The sequence below is a fragment of the Arvicanthis niloticus genome, chromosome 3 (assembly GCF_011762505.2).
Source record: "Arvicanthis niloticus isolate mArvNil1 chromosome 3, mArvNil1.pat.X, whole genome shotgun sequence".
In the NCBI taxonomy this organism is placed as follows: Eukaryota; Metazoa; Chordata; class Mammalia; order Rodentia; family Muridae; genus Arvicanthis; species Arvicanthis niloticus.
This window is the reverse complement of record NC_047660.1, coordinates 124056269-124077103: the sequence shown is the minus strand read 5'-3', so window position 1 is coordinate 124077103 and position 20835 is coordinate 124056269. Positions and strand designations below refer to the sequence as shown.

At 40.4% G+C, this 20835-nt stretch overlaps 1 protein-coding gene across 4 annotated transcripts in view; it reads right to left on the bottom strand.

Annotated features, from left to right (window-relative positions):
• Positions 1-20835, bottom strand: part of Orc2 (origin recognition complex subunit 2) — a 40363-nt gene that overhangs the window by 14642 nt on the left and 4886 nt on the right. For all 4 annotated transcript variants that reach the window (XM_034499251.2, XM_076931870.1, XM_034499252.2 and 1 more), the window contains 6 exons: positions 16266-16355; positions 13033-13122; positions 12414-12445; positions 3207-3267; positions 1304-1497; positions 574-672 (listed from right to left, as the gene is read on the bottom strand). In XM_034499251.2, coding sequence (XP_034355142.1) covers positions 574-672; positions 1304-1497; positions 3207-3267; positions 12414-12445; positions 13033-13122; positions 16266-16355 — 566 coding nt within the window. The remainder of the gene's footprint in view (positions 1-573; positions 673-1303; positions 1498-3206; positions 3268-12413; positions 12446-13032; positions 13123-16265; positions 16356-20835) is intronic.

Sequence of the window (20835 nt, the reverse complement as noted above, 5' to 3'; positions counted from 1 at the left end):
ACATCATCACTCAGCGGTCGTGTCCTATGTTAGAGGAGGCTGTCAGTCAAAATTACAACAAAGGCAAATATATTGGACTTTTTGTAAAATGAGCTCATGGGAAAATCCAGCAAGGTCGCCCTTGCTACTTTACTTCATATACAACTTTTCCAAAAAATCGAGGAAGACATCTCCACACCTGCAGAGCTGGTAACAGTGAGCAGTCAGACTGTGGGTTTTGTTACGTAAAAATCAATGACTATATGATTACAGTGAGGAACAAAGCAGGGGTACATGGTTATCAGAAAGCTATGACCTCCATAGTTATTCTAAATCCCAAACCTAAATCCAAAAAAAAAAAAAAAAAAAAAAAGAAAGAAAGAAAGAAATAAAAGAAAAAAGGTAAAACTAATTATGTCAAATAGATGACTATCATCTAATTCATGCGACACACATTTAATGACCACAGCATATCAGCGTGTGCTTTACTTTACAGGGAAATAATTCTGCTCCTGCTCACTTCTCTCCAAATGTGCACCTGATGTATTTTCAGGTCATAATAAACAGAATGCTGGTAACACTCTCACAGCATACCTGATCCACTCTTGCTCTCTTCATCTTCTGCAGCGTTCTGTCAGATGTTAAGACTTTTGAACTACTATGGGCTTCAAAATATTCTTCTACCAAGTCACTCTGAAATGGACAAAGGAAAGTTAGATCTAAGTTTTGGATATCTGTGCTACATGAAATCTACATATTAATATTAGTTAACATTGGGCTCAAGAAATTCTCCTGCCTCAGCTTCCCAGACAGCTGGAAAATACATGTGTGTGTCAACATGCCTAACTAAAATACCTTACTGACAATATTTTTAAAGAAATAGTATACTGGTCAAGGATCAAAAATGATTTAATTCTACAAATAAATGTTAATAACTCATAAAACACAACTTAAAAGAATAGACTAATCAGCAGGGTATGGTGGCACATAGTTTTAATTCCAGCACTTGGGAGGCAGAGGTGGGAGGATCTCTGTGAGTTCAAGGCCAGCCTGGTCTACAGAGTGAGGTCTGGGACAGCCAGGACTACATAATATAGAGACCCTATGTATATTACAGCATTGACCATGAATATGCACCCAGAAGTAAGAAGAAAGTTCAAGGACAGAAACAAGTATGTGTGGGAATTCATGTGTAAAGCTAAGAGGTACAGAAGAGTACGGACGACGACTGCTGGTCCCACGGCAGACTTGCCCGTGTCAGGCAGCCTACAGCGAGGGACTGCGCACAACTCTCCCTTAAGACCCAGGCTCTGTCTGCACTCACTGCTTTGTCTCTTTTCCTTCTCTTAGGCAGTGTCTCTTTGGAAACAGGAGCTGGAAGCAGTCTATTCTGGCCTTGACTCTTTTGAGAGAACCTGACCACATTAGTGTCTTCTTCATCGTCTTTTGCAACCTCTTCGTCATCCTCTGAGCTGGAAGCAGAATACTCGCTTTCACTGTCACAGTGAGACCTTGATGCTGCAGCAGGAAAAATGCCGTTGGAAAATTTGACAGGCTGAAAGAAAAGCTATCTGGGGGAAATCAAGAATGTGGGCTTTGAAGGAAGAGATTTTAATTACAATTTTGTCATTACTTCCTTAAAATTTCACAGTTAATTATATACATTCTCTAAGCATTAGCAGACCTGACTAACTTACTGGAAAATTATATTGGAATGAATTGTTTGTATGTATGAATGCTTCTGTGTGTATGTGTGGGGCTGGAATATATTTGTGTAGGTGTCCTTCTATGCATGTACAGATGCAGGTTCTAGGTTGATTTAGGTGTCTTGATAACTTCCCATGCTATATATTGGGGCAGGGTTTCCTGCTGAGCCTGGAACTTGCCCAGCTTGCTCAGGGGACCCTGATTAGCCACCAGGCATACTGGTATAACAGATAGGTTACATACCCACCCATTTTTTATGGGGCCTAGGGATTAAAATTCTTATTTGAATGCATATAACATAAGTGCTTTATCTGGTGAACAATCTCTGTCCCCTGGAATGTATCTAAAACAACTGATAAGAATATCAGTAATAAAATAACAGTTATACTTAGTATTCTCTGTCCTTTTCTTTGCTATATTAGCAAAACTCCTTTTTTTGGACAGTGGTAATGTGTCCCACTATATAATAAAAAATTTCAATAATTAGTTTTTCCTTCTGGCAAATTCTTACGTTCATTCGCACCTTTGAAACTAAGTTGGTTACGTAACACTTTGGCCACCAAGACTTGTGAATTACTGAAAGCTTCTGGATTTTCTTCCCATGGGAAAGGAAATCACCAGCTTATGCAACAGAGGCTATTCTGATTGAAGAATCAATCTTAAAAATGCACAAAAGTGGCAATGTAAAGACTGAAAGAAGCAAGGCCCCGAATGACACTGCTGAGCTGCTGTGTCAATCATGACACCTGTGACAGTAGACACTGGATGCTGTGAGACAGCGATTCACAAAGTATGCCCTCCACAAGCCACCATCGCTCCCACTGCCCTCCTCGAAACAGGAGCCCAGTTTACACTTTCCAAATAAAGATAGCACTGGCTTTATATTCAACAAAATAAATACAGAGTTATGTTTAACTTCCAAAATGTTGGTGAAATAACTTTAACCAAATCAGTAGGTTTTTGAGTGACAGGAGGATTCCCTATTGTGCAGAGTTGGCATGTTAACACATATGCACAATAAAAGGAAGAAATGACAAGATGCCACTTTGTAAGCAGAGATGCAGCCTACAGTCTAGGATCATGAGCATCCTTTCCCTCATGAGGACACAGGAGGACAGTTGGAAACCGCTATAATCAACAGGCGCACTAACACTGACTAAGCCTAAGCACAGTGATGCCACCCTGAGCGTGGCTGATGTCCCTCACCTCAGTTATAAGGTGGGATCAACATTACACTAGCACACAAATGACGTTAAAGATAGACACCAGTAAGGGGCCATCACAGGATGGAAAAGCCAAACAGTGGCTATGCAGAATCTGCGTGCTCTACCACCATCGACTCTGACCTAGCCGTTCTCAGGCAAGCCTGTAATCTCAACGTTTGGAAAGTAGAGGTAGGACGATGAGGAGCTAAGGCCAGCCAAGTCTATACAGTGAATTTGAACCTAGCCTGCACTGCATGAAATCTTGTCTCAAAAAACCCAAAGGAAACAAACAAAACTTCACATAAAAATACATACCTATTAATCTTTTTCTTAGATTATGAGGCCGTGTTGACAGAAATTCATTTTTGTTATTGTTCTGTTTAAAAATGTAAAAAGCATAGTAAGTAATATGAATAATCAATAATATAATAACAAATAATCAATCCCAGAAGTTAACAAAACAAAACATGTTGTCCTCAGGCTGGACAAGCTACCACTGGCAGGAAGCCACAGAGGACTGGAGCCTGCAGAGGCTGGTTCTGAGGATCTTAATCCCTCTTCTCTCTGCCCAGAGGCACTAAGCCTGCCTTCTCTGTCTAACCCGCTCCCCCAGCACCTTCAGACTCCTCTGCTCCACCCTTTCTGTCTGCTTCTGCCGTCTTGTCATGGGGATGCTTGCTTTTGCACTCATTTTGCAGTTGCCGAGACATAAACAGGAAAATAAATAAATGAATAAATTCTCATGTGGTCTCTTTTTATGGTGATCTGAATGGCCCCATAGGCTCAGATATTTGAATGCTTAGTCACCAGTGAGTGAAAGTCTCTGACAGGATTAGGAGGTGTGGCCTTGTTGGAGGAAATGGGCTTGCTTTGAGGTTTCAAAAGCTCATGCCAAGCCCAGTCCCCCTCTCTGCTTGCAGATTAGGATGTAGCTTTCAGCTACTTCTGAGGTTCCACTCCTGCCTGTGCCGTGCTCTGTGCCACTGTCAGGAAGCCCCTAGATGTTTTCTTTTATAAGAGTTGTACCTTGACCACGGTGTCTCTTCACAAAACAGAACAGTGGCTAAGATACTTTTCAAGTTCTCTTAAGCAGTTTTATATTTTCTTTTCTGTGTTCTGCATTCTCTATATTACAGGGACTTGAATCCAAGTTACATGTGGTAAATTACAAGCCTCTCCTGATACAGACAGCCCAACAGATAAGCCTCTTAATTAGGAATTCATCCTGAGTTCTACTGTTGCTTGCCTATTAGAGTTTGAGAAATGTAATACAAGATCAACTAAGGTGGTTTGAATGAGATGTTCCCCAGTCTTGTACATCTGAATACATGATCCCAGCTGGTGGCACTGTTTAGGTAGATTTAGGAGGCATGGCCTTGCAGGAGGACAAATGCCACTCTGGCCAGGGTTGAGAGTTTAGACTCAAGTTCTCTGCTTTGTGCTTGTGGTTAGATGTGAGCCCTCTGCTTCTGCCCAGCAGCTGTGCCTGCCACCGGCTGCCTTTCTCCAGCACCATGGACTCTAACCCTCAGAACTGCAACCCAAAAGAACTGTTCTGTAATTGCTTTGGTCATGCTGTTTTGTCACAGTGACAGAAAAGGAAATAGTGCCCTGGCAGATTACAAAGTTGAAGAGAAGGGTCAAAGGAAATGTTTAAGAAAAGCAAGGGTTCAATCCACAAGAGAGTCAAACCCTTGCTACCTAATATAAGCATTATTAACTGACTTGTAGTGGTGCATATCTTTAATCCAGCACTCAATAGGCTGAGGTAGGCAGACATAAGTTCAAGGCCAGTTAGTCTACAAAAGGAGCTCCAGGACAACCAACATACATACATAGTGAGACTATCTAAACCAAACCAAATACCCACCCACCCCCAAATAGTATAAAAAAAGAAAGGGGCTGGGCTCTGTTGGCACACAGATCTCTGAGTTCAAAGCCAGCCTGGCACTGTAGAGTGAGTTCTAGGACAGCCAGGGCTGCACACAGAAAACAAACAAAAAACAAAAAAGGGAAAATTTTTGTTCTATAGATTTTTGACCATCACTTTTTGGTCCTATAAATAGATAACTGCCCATCAAGTTTGACCCACAGACCTTGCAAAGAATAGTCTTATCTTTTTCTAGACTTGAGCCTGGACTAAGTTTAAACTAGAAGATACAAAGTGACCTAACATACTCATCTAACTCAAAGAACAAGGCTCTTTTCCCCTATGTCTGACTTTCCTCTTTGCTGAGAGCTGCCAGGATTTTCAAGTTGCCTATCTTTTCCTTTCCTTAAAAAATCATCACTTTTATTTGATATGTGTGTGTGTAAATACATTTATACATATGAGGATCAGAGAGCACCTTGTAAGATCAATTCTCTTGTACCATGTGGGTCCTAGGGATTGAACTCGGATCATCAGACTTGGCAGCAAGTGCCTGTACCCACTGAACCACCTCACCAGCCCCTGTTGGTTTTCTCTTAAAAGAAAAGAGATTTTTTTTTTTTTTATGTGTATGGGTGTTTTGTCTGGGTGAATGCCTATGCATGACGTATATGCCCACTGGTCTTAGAAAACAGAAGGTACCAGATCCCCTCTAAATGAAGGTGCAGATAGTTGAGCTACTGTGTGGGTGCTGGGAATTGAACCCAGATCCTCTGAAAGAGTACCCAGGGCTCTTGAATGCTGATCATATCCAACTCTTTTGTTGTTTTTTTTCTAAACTCTAATAAAACTGCCCTTGAGCTTCCCACTGAATATACTCACAAATACTTCCATTTATTTAAATTATGTTTATTTTATGTGTACTACATGTTTTGTTTGCATGTATGTGTGTATACCATGTGTGTTCCTGGTGACTAAAAAGGTTAAAAAAGGGTGTCAGATGCCCTGAAATGAATGGTGGGCTATCATGTGGGTACAGGAAACCAGACTTGGGTACTTTGAAAAAGCGTTTAAATGCTCTTAACTGCTGAGCCAACTTTCCAGCCCCTTAAATTCTCTCATTAACGAGACTAAGAACCAAAAAGGGAGATTCCAATTTCTGTAATAATGTATGAATGGCACCAACACAGGACACTCAAAGTTTCTGCTAATATCAGGCACTCCTTCTCCTCTGCTTCATCTTTTTAAACCATTAATTTATTTGTATGTTTGCCTGGGTGTATGCATATGCACCACATGTGTGCAGGAATCTGAAAAAGTCAGAAGGCATCCAACAGATACCATGGAACTGGAGTTACAAAGTAATTGTGATCCACCTCATGGGTGCTGGGAATCAAATTTGCATCTTGAGTAAGAGCAGTTAAGTGATTTTAACCTGTTTCATTTTTTTAAGTGCAGGTACATTCCACTAAAGTTATTTTAAGACTGAAACCTGAGAGACAAGTGTGATGGCGCACACCTTTAATCCCAGCACTCAGGAGGCAGAGGCAGGTGGATCTCTGAATTCAAGGCCAGGTGAAATTTTGGTCTACAGAGTGAGTTCCAGGACATATCTGCAAATCACCTTTTCTGGTTTACTAAGATAAACAAACCATTCTTTCATGAAGACAAAAGATTCCTGCAAGACAAACAGCTTGTTAACCCCTGCCCACCTCCACCCCCTTAACAGAAATCTAATGAAAACATGACCAGAGAGATGATATCCTATGAGAGAGAGAGAGAGAGAGAGAGAGACAGAGACAGAGAGAGAGACAGAGAGAGACAGAGAGAGAGAGAGAGAGAGAGAGAGAGAGAGAGAGAGAGAGACAGACAGACAGACAGACAGACAGAATTGCTTACTAAGCACAGGTACAGGACACAACCACAGGAATACAAATGAGACAGTCTATATTCCTTTCTGCTATAGGTGAAGGTTATTTATGTATTCAGTCCTGAACAAAATACCAGCTAACAGTGTAAATTCAATCAAGACAATAAAGAACCTTTTATTTTCCAAGTTTGTGGTAATAAATATTTACACTTTTATAGCTTTCTTTTTAGGAAGACAGTGAATGCTGGAGTACATTGAATATGGAAAAACTCATGTTGCAAGATCACCTGGTAGTATAAAACAGCCATCCTCAGAGACACTCACATCATCTACCTCAAGGATGCTCAGTATGCTTCTCAGAACACTACCTATTGTGCCCAGGAAGAAGCGGTGCTCTCTAATGTCTGCAGTTTGTAATCTTTGATACCAACCACCACCTTCTCCTCCACATGGACCTTCATAACCTCTTCCACCATAGCCCCCTCTTCCACCAAAATCTCACCTGCCCTGGAAAGTTCCTCTACCATTCCTTTCCCATGCTCCCCTGCCTGTCACAGAAGTCAAGTTGCCAATCAAGCGCCAATCACAGGTGCCTTTACCTACTGAGCCATCTTGTTAAGGTTTTATCTTTTACTCTCTATTGTAATGTGTGGAGAGCTTTTGGTGCTGCTTCTAACAAACTGGCAAGATTATTTGACATTGGGCTAGGACAAGGAAGCAAACTCAAGAAAAATAGAGCTGAGGAATGTATTCCTTGTATCTTGATCATCTTGAAACAGTAACCATGAGACTTTTGTTTATGCCTCGTTTGCTCCTTGACTACTCTGTTTATGCTTTAGAACTGACCCTATTCTTTGTACGTACCTAGAATGATATAAAAGTAGAAAAATTAAAATTAAAACTGGGAAAAATTAAACCAGCTTCAGCATTTTCTGGAATCATACTACAATGTTGTCTAATTGTCTTTTTTTTTTTTTTTTTTTGGGGGGGGGGGGTTTCGAGACAGGGTTTCTCTGTGTAGCCCTGGCTGCCCTGGAGCTCACTCTGTAGACCAGGCTGGCCTCGAACTCAGAAATCCACCTGCCTCTGCCTCCCAAGTGCTGGGATTAAAGGCGTGCGCCACCACCGCCCGGTGTCTAATTGTCTTTTTTCCTTTAATCCTCACTCCCCCCGCCACTCCTCCCCACCCTCGACCGTATTGACTGAGCTGGTTTGGTCAGGTGGCGCCCCAATGTTACTGCAATGTACAAGGGGTTCAGTGAAGGACACCTGGAGAAAAGGAAAAGAACAAAGGAAAATAAAGAACATTTGGGCCAGTGGTGAGTAAGCCCTGTAAAAATGGGACAGGGTAATGGTAGAAGGCTTTTTTTGTACATATGCTCAGAGATGAGCTGAAGTCAAGAGTAGGTCAAGAGGCGTCCTGCTTCTCTCTGGTTCGCAACAGGGGAATGCTTAGAGTGGCTCTGGGTCCCTTTGCTGGCACACCTGGTTCTCTTCCCTCTCTGTCTAATGTCTGTCTTTGGTGTGTCAGTCTGTCCATGTCTGTCAGTTTATGTCTGTGGTTTGGTTTTGTTGCTTGACTGCTGCTCAGTGTTTCACATTCAAAAAAAAAAAAAAAAAAACTGGTTAAAAACTTTATCTGCTGGAACATTTGGGTTTAGCAGGTGACATCTGCTCCTTCCTTGAAATTACAGCTAGAAAAAATAAAATTTTGTCTGTCCAGTCTAAATATGTAAATGTATGTAGCCACTTCATGTTTGTTTCTGGCTGTTCCTAAAAGTATAAATATGTTCTGCATGTCTTGGTTATAGATTATTGGCTTATAAGTTATTGGATATGGTTAAAAATTTGTAACATCAGTAACAGAAAGTTGGCTTAAAACTGATAACTCAGGGCTGGAGTCATTCTGGGCAACAACACATGGCATGGGCCAACCCAGGGAAAGAAGTCTCTAAAGATATCTCTAAATTGGGATAATATTTTATGTAATTCTTGTCCTAGAAACCAGACTTATAAAAGATAGGATTTAAAACAATGTTGCTTAATGGGGTATTAAAAGCTACACCATTATGCATCCACATACAGAACTGGCAGCCAAACTTTGTTAACATGAAAATAATGCACTTGGTATTGATTTTAGAGAGACTGGATTGTTTACACTGTTAAAAATTGGTTTTGCCTTCCAAAATTATGATTATGCTCTGATATTGCAAAAGAAACTTTTTAAAAAATATAGTTAAATATATATATAAAGCTAATGGAACATTGGCAGTTTTCGATTCAATCACAAGCTCAGGATTTTAATTCCCCTTTGGTTATCTTCTGAATAAAAACTTAAAGATGCTTCTTGTTATGCTTAAAACAGCTCTGTTACAAGGAATTATGGAATGAGCCATGGATCGCTAAAAAAATCAGTTATATAAAACACACAAACAAACAAACAAACGGTGGAGTTGTATATTCCTTCACCACAAAATTTTATTTTTAATTTTTTGACCCTGGATGCCAAGGGACTCTCTTGCTGCCAAGTGTCCATGGCAACTTACAACTCAGCATACTTATGCCTGGATGAAATGGAAGGATCCCCTTACTGGCATATGGCATGGTACTGATCAGCTATTAATATGGAGATGAGGGCATGTTTGTGGGTTTTTTCCCCAGAATGCTGAAGGAGCATGGTGGCTGCCAGAGCAATTGGTGACATGCTGATGCTGGGACAAAGAATGATGCTGACCGTGAGCTTGCTGAGTGCCTTGACGATGGCGACAGGGAAGCTGTATTGGGCATATGTTCCCGACCCACCTTTGCTAGTCTATATCCCAGACTGGACAAGCTGCTTTGCCTCAAGCTTTTAGACTTTGTGGGATAGAGAACATGGAGATGGTGGAAACTGCCTTTGAAAAAATTAATCAAATAGAGAAACTGTTATAATGACCCTTCTCTTTACTTTAATGTGACCAGTTATTCTGATTCAATCATAGACTGGTCTGGAAATCAATGCAATACTGAAAAAATGGAAATGACAGTGGGCATTTGGAAGGCCGGTTCTGAACATTTTCAGAGACATATTTGAAAATTGGCAGTTGCCTTGTATGATGTTATGTTTGCTGTGACTATAACTGGAACAGTTATGGGGTTAAGGAAAATGTAACATCCTGTGTTAACCCACCTAATCTTTTACTAATTGGGAATGTTACCTTTGTTATTGGCTCTGGTTTAATGTCTCTTGTTTTAATTGTATTTTGTCCAGTTGTGTTTCTGCACTGGACAATGGTCTATCTGTAATGGTAGAACATCAACCAGCTTCTATTATTATAATTCCTGTAAATTTATCTGAACTTTGGTATTCTGAAAAAAGCTTACAAATATTAGAAGAAGGGAGTTAGGCTTTAAGTAGAAGCAAGAGGGTAGTGGCTTCAATTATTGTCGATATAGCAGCTTTGATTTCATTAATAGCTGGTACCATTGCTTCCGAAATTGCTTTGATGAAAGAAGTTGACAGCCACTTTTGTTAATCATTTATCGAAAAAACATTACTAACTCTCTGGGTATTCAAGAATATTTAGATAGGCATTTGGAACAACGAATTGAGATCTCTATAACACTATTCAAATTATTGGAGAGGTGGTTCAGAGTTTAAGGGTAAGAAGAAGCCACCTCGAGTGTCATGCTAAATATCAATGGATTTGTGTCATTTTAAAAATTTACAATGACAATCACTATAATTGGAAAAAAATTCAAAGACACTTAGAAGGTATTTGGCATGCCTCTAACACCTTTCTGCACACTGAGATTATGAATTTAAAGAATACTGCTCAGCTGAGTTGTGATGCTGTGGACATTGCTGATAAAATTATTCAAGGTTTAAGGTCAGTATTTCCACTTGGTCAAGCTTCAAGAATGGCATATATAGTTTGATCATGTTAGCCCTTCTTGTCCTGGGAATATTTTTATTCCTGCCTATTTTGATAAAACTTGTCTTTAACAACATCACCACGTTGGCAGCCAAAATACATGGCTTGAAACTTAAAAATAGATGCCCAGACAGAGCCACTAGTTTAACAGGCTGGCAGTCAATGATGGGTAAGATTCTGCACAGGGCCTTATCAACCAAAGTGCATTGCCTTGGATAATGCATTTTCAATGAAGGTAAGGGAAGGCATTCTGGTCAGAGCAACCTAAAACAGATGCAGTCTTGTTAATGAAATAAAAAAGGGGGGTAAATGTGGAGAGCTTTTGGTGCTGTTTCTAGTAATTTGGCAAGAATATTTGACACTGGGCTAGGACAAGGAAGTAAACTCAAGAAAAACAGAGCTAAGGAATATGTTCCTTATATCTTGATCATCATGATAGGTCCCTAGAAACAGTGACCATGGGACTTTCGTTTATGCCTTGTTTGTTCCTTGACTACTGTGTTTATGCCTTAGAACTGACCCTATTCTTTGCATGTACTTAGAGTGATATAAAAGCAGACTGGAAAAGTTAAACCTGCTTCATCATTTGCAGGAGTCATACTATAAATGTTGTCTATTTGTCTATTTTTTTTCTTTTCTTTAATCTTCACTCCCTCCCTCGAGACCCTGTTGACTGACTGAGTGGGCTTGGTCAGTAGTGCTAAATTCAGAGACCTGGAGTCTGCACACAACCCCTGTGACCCTGCCCCAAGTTATTTCTGATTGGTAAATAAAGATGCCAACAGTCAATAGCTGAGCAGAAGAAACATAGGTGGGGTTGAGGTTTCTCAGACTTGGGGTTGGAGGGGAAACAGAAGAATGTGTAGGAAGGAGAAGGAGAGGCCATCATGGGATAAGGGTCAAGATACCATGGTCCTAGAGCTGCCCAACTGGAGTGAAGAGATGGAACATAGTGAATAGTAAGTAATAACTCGGGGTTATTGATAGGAAGGCAGCAGGGAGGCCAGGCAGCTGCCCAGCTCTTGTGCTGCTTAAAGCATATTGTAAATATAAATAAAGGCCTGTGGGTATGTTTTTCATCCGGGAACTCAAAAACCAAAGGAGGTCTGGGCCAGGATTTATTAATAATTTCTACTACACCATTGTACTGCCCCAGTTTTTTCTTTTATAATGATCTAACACAACACATTGAGGAAACATTGTTAAAGTCAATGGCTGACATGTCTAATCATTTGCCTAAACAGGGCTTCCAGGCCACAACCTTGGTACTGGACATCTCTATTCACTCTTATAGAATGAGTCCCTTTATTTAAGCCCTGTATGTCTAACTCTTCAGTCACTGTAGGTAGGATGCACGTACCACTGACATTTCAAATGCTGGATTCTCCCACCACTACTGAGGCTTACCCACGCCTAAGCATCACCTGACAAGGCACAGTGAAAAGTCAAAATCACTAAAACACAAAGGTGACATAAACTGTGGATTACTTTCAGCTATCCTGGAATGAATGTACCCAAGCCAATACAGACTTCAAATATAAATTATAAAATATAAAATAATAGGTTTAATGCACTAAATACTCCAAGAAGAGAACATTATGAATACAAATTTGAATTCATCAAATTCCTAGACCAGGTCTACTAAGTTAAAAATGCCCAGGATAGTTGTGAAAGAGCAGAAAGAACAGAAAACAGTTATGTAAGGGGAAACCTGGTTCATTTTCCAGTTTTATTTCAAATGAGGTACTCTGTAAGTCATCTGACCTTTCTGAACCTCAGATTACAGGTATATAACTGGCAAAAGCCCATAAACTATGACATTCAAACTAAGAGATCATCACGACTTGCTTGCTTTGTCAATGACTTACCTCCAGTGGAGCTTTCTCTGAAGTAGAACGCCCTAAACACAACAGAGACCACATTTACTACAGATATTCCATCCTAGATCGTGACATAGTTTTGTTGACAGCAAAGCTGTACTTTTTACACACAGGCCACCATGTTGTACTGAGTTCCCACTTAACTACGGGTTAAATGAACACCAAGAACTGTATGGCTACTCCTACCAGCGACAGCCTTTTACATCATTCTTGCATTTCTGTGGCCTTTTTCATTTGGACCAGAAAGCACACTGTTTCTCTTATTTGAATGGGTAATTCAGAAATAGATGTTCCACAATTTGCAACAAGCCATTCAACTTCCAAACCTTGCATGAGAAATTGGCTAAGTCAGACAAACGATTATAGAACTTGATGATTGTTTTAGGTGTCCTCCTCAATTCTCACAGTACAGAATAGCACAGATGACTTTCTGCCTGTTATTGACTGGTAGGTATAGATATATTAAAGTAGGTGGGATTTTAAGATTGCATTGTTAAATAAATTTTCCAAGTAGAAAGGAAGAAAATATATGAAAAATTCACTTAGAATTTAAAAAAAAAAAAAAAAAAAAAAAGCAGCCCACACAGATCACCCGATGGTGTCTTACCTTTGCTTTTTCGAGCAGTGTTTTTCGTGATTTCAGGATCATTTGAGCCAAGTGGGTCAATTTTTCCTGATGTTTTTGCTAGTTCTAAAGCTAAAAAAAAAAAAAAAAAAAAAAGCAAGCATCTTTGTTGATGAACAGACAAAGAGGGAAGTAATTTTCACTTACATGAACTCCTTAAAACTAAAATCTGTATTACTTTTATCAGAAAGATATATAAACCACCCATATTAAGAGTATAGCCTTTTAAAAAAGCCTTTAAGATGTCTTCCCAAAATGTTTTTATCTTTAAAAGCATTACATTCATTTGTATTTGTGTGTGTGGGTGGGATGTTTGTATGCCACAGTGTGTATATGAAGTCAAAGAAGTTAGTTTTCTCTTTCCAAAATGAGGGTCTTGGAGATCAAATTCAGTTTGTCATGTTTTGTGGCAAATGCCTTTATCCGCTGAGACATCTAACTCCTTCCTAGCATCTAAATCTCCCAACTATCCACAAATTTTTCAAACAGCAAAACAGAAAGACTTACTTGAATCTGTAACAACAGCTTATACACCTTCTACTTCTTTTCTCCTTTGACATGTTCATAATTTTCTCTCTTACTTCTTTTCTTTGTTTGTTTTGAGACAGGGTTTCTCTGTGTAGCCCTGGCTGTCCTGGAACTCACTCTGCAGACCAGGCTGGCCTTGAACTCAGAGATCTGCCTGCCTCTGCCTCATAGTCCTGTGCTATGCCCAGCCCTCCTTCCTTTTCTTATCATATATATTACAGCCACAACCTCCTTAGGTGATACAAGAGCAACAAGTTGGGATCTAAATACTAAGTAAAAACTATATGTAGTTAAAGTTATATTTTTAACATTCTTAAACTTTCTATGAAGTATGATGTTCCTGTGTTTAAAACTGTACATATGAATGATGCATAAAATATAAATATGGTGTTGAACAGATGGCCACTTCTTTGGGTAAGCAGCAGATGAAATGGTCGGCTTTTAGGTGATATTTTAAATAAAACGTCTAATCTTTGTTTCAATGATACTTACACTCTCACAGCGTGGCAAGCATGTGGAGCCTCCGTGAGGGAACAGATTTGCATCCCTAAGTGTATGACTCATACAATGGTGCACATTAATCAAATTATCTTAGTTCTTTTATTCTTTTTATAAATTGTCTTCATCATTTCTAATTATGTAATTATATATGTGTGGAGTACAGATGCCCACATGGCTGGGGCACAAGACACCCCACTGTTGGAGTTATGGTGTTTGTGAGCTGCCTGATCAGGGCTAGGAACTAGCCCTGGGTTCTCTGCAAAGGCAGTACACACTTTTAGCTGCTGAACCATTTCACCAGCCTGCTTCTTTTATTCAGCCATTTTACTGGCCTATATGAGCTTACTATCTGTTACCAAATTTATCTTCTGATCTGGAAATTTGGCTAAGATACCCACAGCTCCACAGCACTTCTCTTTCTTAATTTCTTGATTATAAGTCATTGTGTGGTTTGTGGTTGTTGTTGTTATAGTTTACTTGCTTTTTATGGTCTTGCTTTTTGAGACGTCCTTTGCTTTTGGTCAGAGAGGCTTCTTTTTATAGTAGACAGTGGTTACTACAGGGATTTGTAAGGGGCCTAAGTACTAGGAATAAGTGCATACTCAATGTTCAGCCATCAGACCATCTCCACCTCCAAGGCTCAGGCACCATCTCAGAAAGAAGGCAAGAGCTGGAAGGAAGGGTGGAGAGCAGCGCCATGCTATCTTCACCTATGACAAGATGCTGCCTGAGCAGAAACAGCTATGATTACTTGTACATGACCAGCACAAAACTGAGCCCATCAGTATTTGTCATGTAGGAGTCAGGGCCTCACAGGGTTCATAGGCAGTTAAGAGTTGTTAGTGTGGAGCGCTCACAAGGCTTCATCTGTCCCCAGGGATCTACAGGTAACCACTAGGGGAGGAAGAGACTGTTCAGTGCTGTAGCCACTGGTAAGCTGCTCAGTCTTCTAAATAATCCCTCACCCATGTACATCACCTCACTTATACTCATTAGTGGGAGGGAGGGAGTGATTGATTAAAGCATTAATCAATAATTAGGGGAACTAATTAGGAAAGGGGGGTCATCAGGGATGAGAAGGGAACAAAAAAGGGTAATGTGGTGAAATACGGTGAAATACAACATACAAGTATGAAATGGCATAATGAAGCCCATTATTATGTACAATCATGTATGCTAATAGAAAAACTTAAAAACAATGTTTCCCTTAAAATCATTCCTCTGTTTGGCCCCACTGACATTGTCTTGGATGCCTGCAGCTCTGTGATTACCCCATCTCTTCTTCACGGCACTCATCCTTTGCAGTGTTCTAGGTGTGCCTGGGACTCAGTCTGTGGTCCTTTCTAGAATACCTAACATTTGGATTAAAAGGCTCTGATTCACTGTATGGAGGGCGGGGAAGGAAAACTATCTACCCACATAATGTCATAAGTTCATGTGACTAGCTGAGGTCCTTTTGGTTTCCTATGGACATAAAAATAGATGTTTAAAGGTGGCGCCCACTGCCCAGCTCCAGTCAGCCCTCAAGTCTACTGTCTTCCTGCCTCAGCCTCCTGAGGAGCTGGAATTACAGGTACATGCCACAGCTTCCTGCTTTCTATCTGATATTAAGTGCAAAGGAAACAGTGAGAAGAGAAGTAATTTCTACTGATCTTCAAGGATTGGCATCACCACCTTCCATGATTCAACCCCAGAGAATGGCTTTCTACTTTGAACAACCAGTGTAGCTTATAAGTCACATGATGGAGGCTGGGTAGAAATAGAACAGTGTAAGGTTTGAAATCTAAACCTGACTCTTCAATGTGTCTGTAATTTTAGTACACACCATGGCTCCTCTAGATAGACAGGCAACAGACATATATATATTACACAATGCATTGACCCTGGCATATTGTACTTGGTCAATAATAACTTCTACTGTTATTATACACATGACTTTGTTTTTAAGTGACAGCAGCTCAGGATGTCTTTGAATTTGTGATACGCCTATCTCTATGCCTATAGTGTTGGAATTCTAGGTACATGATATCATACCAACAAATGGCATCATTCTTTAAGGAAATGTCTCATTCTCTAAATTCTAAGAACCATTGATTTCATCATTCTTTTAAGAATATAGTAAAATGATAATCAGGAGACTGTGCTGTTAAGTCTAAAATGACTATAGAAGACAGACAGTAACATACCCAATTTAGTCATCTCTTCAGGGTGTTTTCTGTGTTGAAAAGAATAAACTTTATTCCTATCATCTACAGCAGAGCCATTTCCCAAGGATTCTGAAAAAGAAAATGAAACATGCACCGAGAAAAAAGGTTAAGAAAAAAGATACAGCTTTAAATAGCTAAAATCTAAGTTACAGATTACTACCTTTCATAAAAGCTTACTACCTTTCATAAAAGCTTACCATCAGATATTTATATACAAAATATTTTCATATACACAAGGAAACCCGACTGATCTTGTTTATTTAAATGTTAACACAAGAAACATGCTATTTATAGGTTTTTCTCTAGACTGGAGAGATTAATATGAGAATTAAATCACATAGATAAAACTATGAGCTGTAAAGGACCAACAGTGGACGTAAAGTCTATCTTCACTAGTCCTGTTACCCTAGCAAAACAAAAGCTGACTTGGTGAAATGGGTCAGTGGTTAAAAATGCTTCCTCCTCTTCTAGAGAATCTGAGTTGGACTCCCAACACCTGCATCCGGTAGCCCACAGCTGATCCAACGCCCTCCGCACACCCGCACACCCATAAATAAAATGGAGTCTGAAAAAAAAAAACAAAAACCAATTCCCTGAAGTGAGGAACTTTATAAATAAAAGGTGCTCTTTCTTCCCGGACAGAGTTAGCACGAGCTTCCTGATAAGGGCTCCCTCGGTCGTGCCATACAGAAAGTCAAGAAGCTTGAGGGCTGCCCAGAGAACACACTTTTTTTTAAATAACCTGCTTTTGCAAGAACTGTCTTAATTCATTCTATGGTAAGTATAGTACTATTCAATCTATACCAGTATAGCCACTTCAATGCTGTGTCTCTTAAGGTGACTTAACTCCTATTAGACCTTGTCAGTTCCCCGCATCACCACACTGGGTACCACACTTCTAATGCATAAACCCTTGGGGACATACCACAGCATATGTTCTTAGTGAACAGACTTTTCTTTTTTTTTTTTTTTTTTTTTTTTTTTTTTTGGGTTTTTCGAGACAGGGTTTCTCTGTGTAGCCCAGGCTGTCCTGGAACTCACTCTGTAGACCAGGCTGGCCTCGAACTCAGAAATCCGCCTGCCTCTGCCTCCCAAGTGCTGGGATTAAAGGTGTGCGCCACCACCACCCGGCGTGAACAGACTTTTCTTACTCTTCCTAAAAATTCTGTGTTAGAGCCAGATGTGGTGGTACATGCCTGCAATTCTAGCACTCCAGATGAGACAAGATGATCAGTCATTCAAATCCAGCCTAGGCTACATGATACCACATCTCAAAATGGCAATGCAGAAAAAGAAAAGATCCTTTGTTAAATGTCCCTGTGTTTTAAAACTTAGGCCAGCAAGATGGTTCAGTGGGCAAAGGCACCTGCCACCACAAAGTCTGACAATCTGACTTTGATCATTGGAACCAACATGTTGAAAGGAAAGAATCAACTCCCCCAAGTCGCTCTCTGATTTCCACATTTGAACACACAAAATAAGCAAATTATAACTTTTAAACTGTTGGGTTTGTTTGTTTTTTAAGCTAAAAAAAAAAAAAATCTAAACCCAAAACATTAGTGTTTTCTGTTATGACAAAAGAGAGCTGGGGGAAAACTTCCACAGTTAAGAATGTTTTCTAGGGTCTTGGAGAGATGGCTCAGTGGTTAAGAGCACTGACTGCTCTTCCAGAGGTTCTGAGTTCAATTCCCAGCAACCACATGGTGGCTCATAACCATCTATAATGAGATCTGGTGCCCTCTTCTGGCATGCAGGCATACATGCAAGCAAAGCATTGTATACATAATAAATAATCTAAATTGAAAAAAAAAAAAAAGGATGTTTTTATGTAATCATGAGGATTGGAATTCAAATCCCAGCAACCAAGTGGCACATTCCTTTAATCCCAGGTACTTCAGAGGCAGAGGCAGCAGGAACTTTCTGAGTTCTGAGTTCCAGGCTAGCCATAGCTACACAGAGAAATCTAGAAAAACCAAAAATAAATAAATAGATAACAAAAGAAAGGTAATTTAAAAATTCTTGAATCAGGTTAAAATAAAAAGACTAAAATAAGTGCAGAAAACGCTACTTCTACATATTACCTGGGACTCTACTCTCTACCTCTAAACATGTGTTGGCAAATAACAGGAAAAAAACTCATGCCGGGCACGGCTGTGTAATCTTTCAATCCCAGAACTGGGGGGCCAGAAGCAGGTGAACCTTCTTAAGTTCTAGGTCAGTGGGGTAGAGGGGAAAGAATAAGATATGAGGGCTGTGGTCTAGATCAATGAGAAAGCGTCGGCCCAGCACAGGATCGTGAGATCTAGCCCCAGTACTGCAAAAAAGATTATTTCAAAATATTTTTTTAAATGTTGATTCCATCTAGATATGTCAGAACAATATCTTCTTTAGGAAGGTTTCTAAAGAAATAATGAGCCGGGCAGTGGTGGTGCACGCCTTTAATCCCAGCACTTGGGAGGCAGAGGCAGGTGGATTTCTGAGTTTGAGGCCAGCCTGGTCTACAGAGTGAGTTCCAGGACAGCCAGGACTACACAGAGAAACCCTGTCTCAAAAAACCAAAAAAAAAAAAAAAAAAAAAAAAAAAAAAAAAAAAAAAAAAAAAAAAAAAGAAATAATGAATGTATCTAAAGATTTAGCACAAAGATATAGCAAAAGACTGGAATTCCCACTTGTTCTAACAACAGGGAACAGGTTAATTGAGCTGTTTATATTTTAATGCTAATTGTGTTCCCCCAAACTGTTTGCATGAGAGGGTCTGTATGCAGCTTTTGGGAATTTGCCCCCAATTAATTCTGATTGGTAAATAAAGATGTCAGTCACAGTCACTCAAAAGTTGCTTACAAGAGCTGGGCCTGGTAGTAAATAACTTTAATCCCAGTAATCAGGAGATAGAGGCAGGAAAATCTCAGTGAGTTTGAGGCTGACCTCAATAAACAAACAAACAAACAAACCCCAAACTAACAGCAATAAAAACCCAGCACTGTGAGCACTGTGAGCACCGTGAACACCGTGAGCACCGTGAGCGCCGTGAGCACCGTGAGCATGCCTAGGTGAGAGCAACACTACTTGGATGAATTTCCCTATTACAGAGAGAACCAAGGAAACAATAAAAGGACCTAATTTGTAAATCGATTTTTCAAATGTCATTGTCTTAGTCAGGGTTTCTATTCCTGCACAAAACATCATGACCAAAATGCAAGTTGGCGAGGAAAGGGTTTATTCAGCTTACACTTTCAAATTGCTGTTCATCACCAAAGGAAGCTAAGACTGGAACTCAAACAGGTCAAGATACAGGAGCTGATGCAGAGGCCACGGAGGGATGTTACTTACTGGATTGCTTCCCCTGGCTTTCTCAACTTGCTTTCTTATAGAACCCAAGGTGCCAGCCCAGGGATGGCACCACCCACAAGGGGCCCTCTCCGTTGACCACTAATTGAGAAAATGCCTTACAGCTGAATCTCATGGAGGCATTTTCTCAACTGAAGCTCTTTTCTCTGTGACAACTCCAGCTTGTGTCAAGTTGACACACAAAACCAGCCATTACAGTCACTATCTTCTGCTTCCCTAACTCCATGAAGAAAAGAGCTCTCTTCTGCACATGCTACCAACCCCCATGATGTTTCACCTACGAGCATCGGACCAAGCAACCACATACTAAATTCTGCCCAATAGCATGGCCCCAGAAACTGTGCCCTTCCCTCACAGCCTTGAGCAGGCCTGCGATCTGTTTACCACAATAGACCAAACAACAGTAGGACCTGGGAGGCATGGCATTCCCAGCCTTGTTGCCCTGCAGTCTGCTACAGGAGCTAGAAGAATGGACTGCCTGCTGAGCTTGCCTTGACACCTATGGGCTGCTATCCCCTCACCCAGCCGATGGAGAAGAGACTCTGGGGGGTGGGGCTTCCCCTTTATATGTGAAAGCAAAATATTAAACTTCCAGCCTTGATCAGAACATGTTGTCTTGGCCCCATGCTTCTCTCGCCCTCCATTCCCCTTTCATTCCCAGCCTTCCTCTCAGGTGAACCCGGTTCCCATAGCTGCTGGAGGCTACAAGAAACCATGGATTGAATCCTCTGAATCCATGACCTGAAACAAATCTTTTCTCCTCTAAAAGCAATAATATGCCTGTCTGTGGCAAGATAGAACATGTCTATAATCACAACTACTCAGGAGGCTGAAGAGGGTCACAGATCAAAGATTGGTTATTTCTCTTTTTTATTTAAAAAAAAAATTGCTGGGGGCTGGAGAGATGGTTCAGTAGTTAAGGGTCCGTACTACTCTTGTAGAAGAGCTGAGTTCTGTTCCCAGAACTACTTTGGGAGGCTCACAACCACCTATAACCCCAGCTGATGCCCTCTTTTGGCCTCCAATGGCACCTGCACATTTGCACACACACAACTAAAAAAAAAAAAATCAGACCTTAAAAACTGCACCAAAACAAACAACTTAAAATGCCTTTAGATTTGACACACAGCCGAACTATATGACTTTCTAGTCTACTGAGTTATTTTTGTGCATTCTGAAAGCCGTTCATGCTACTAGCCGA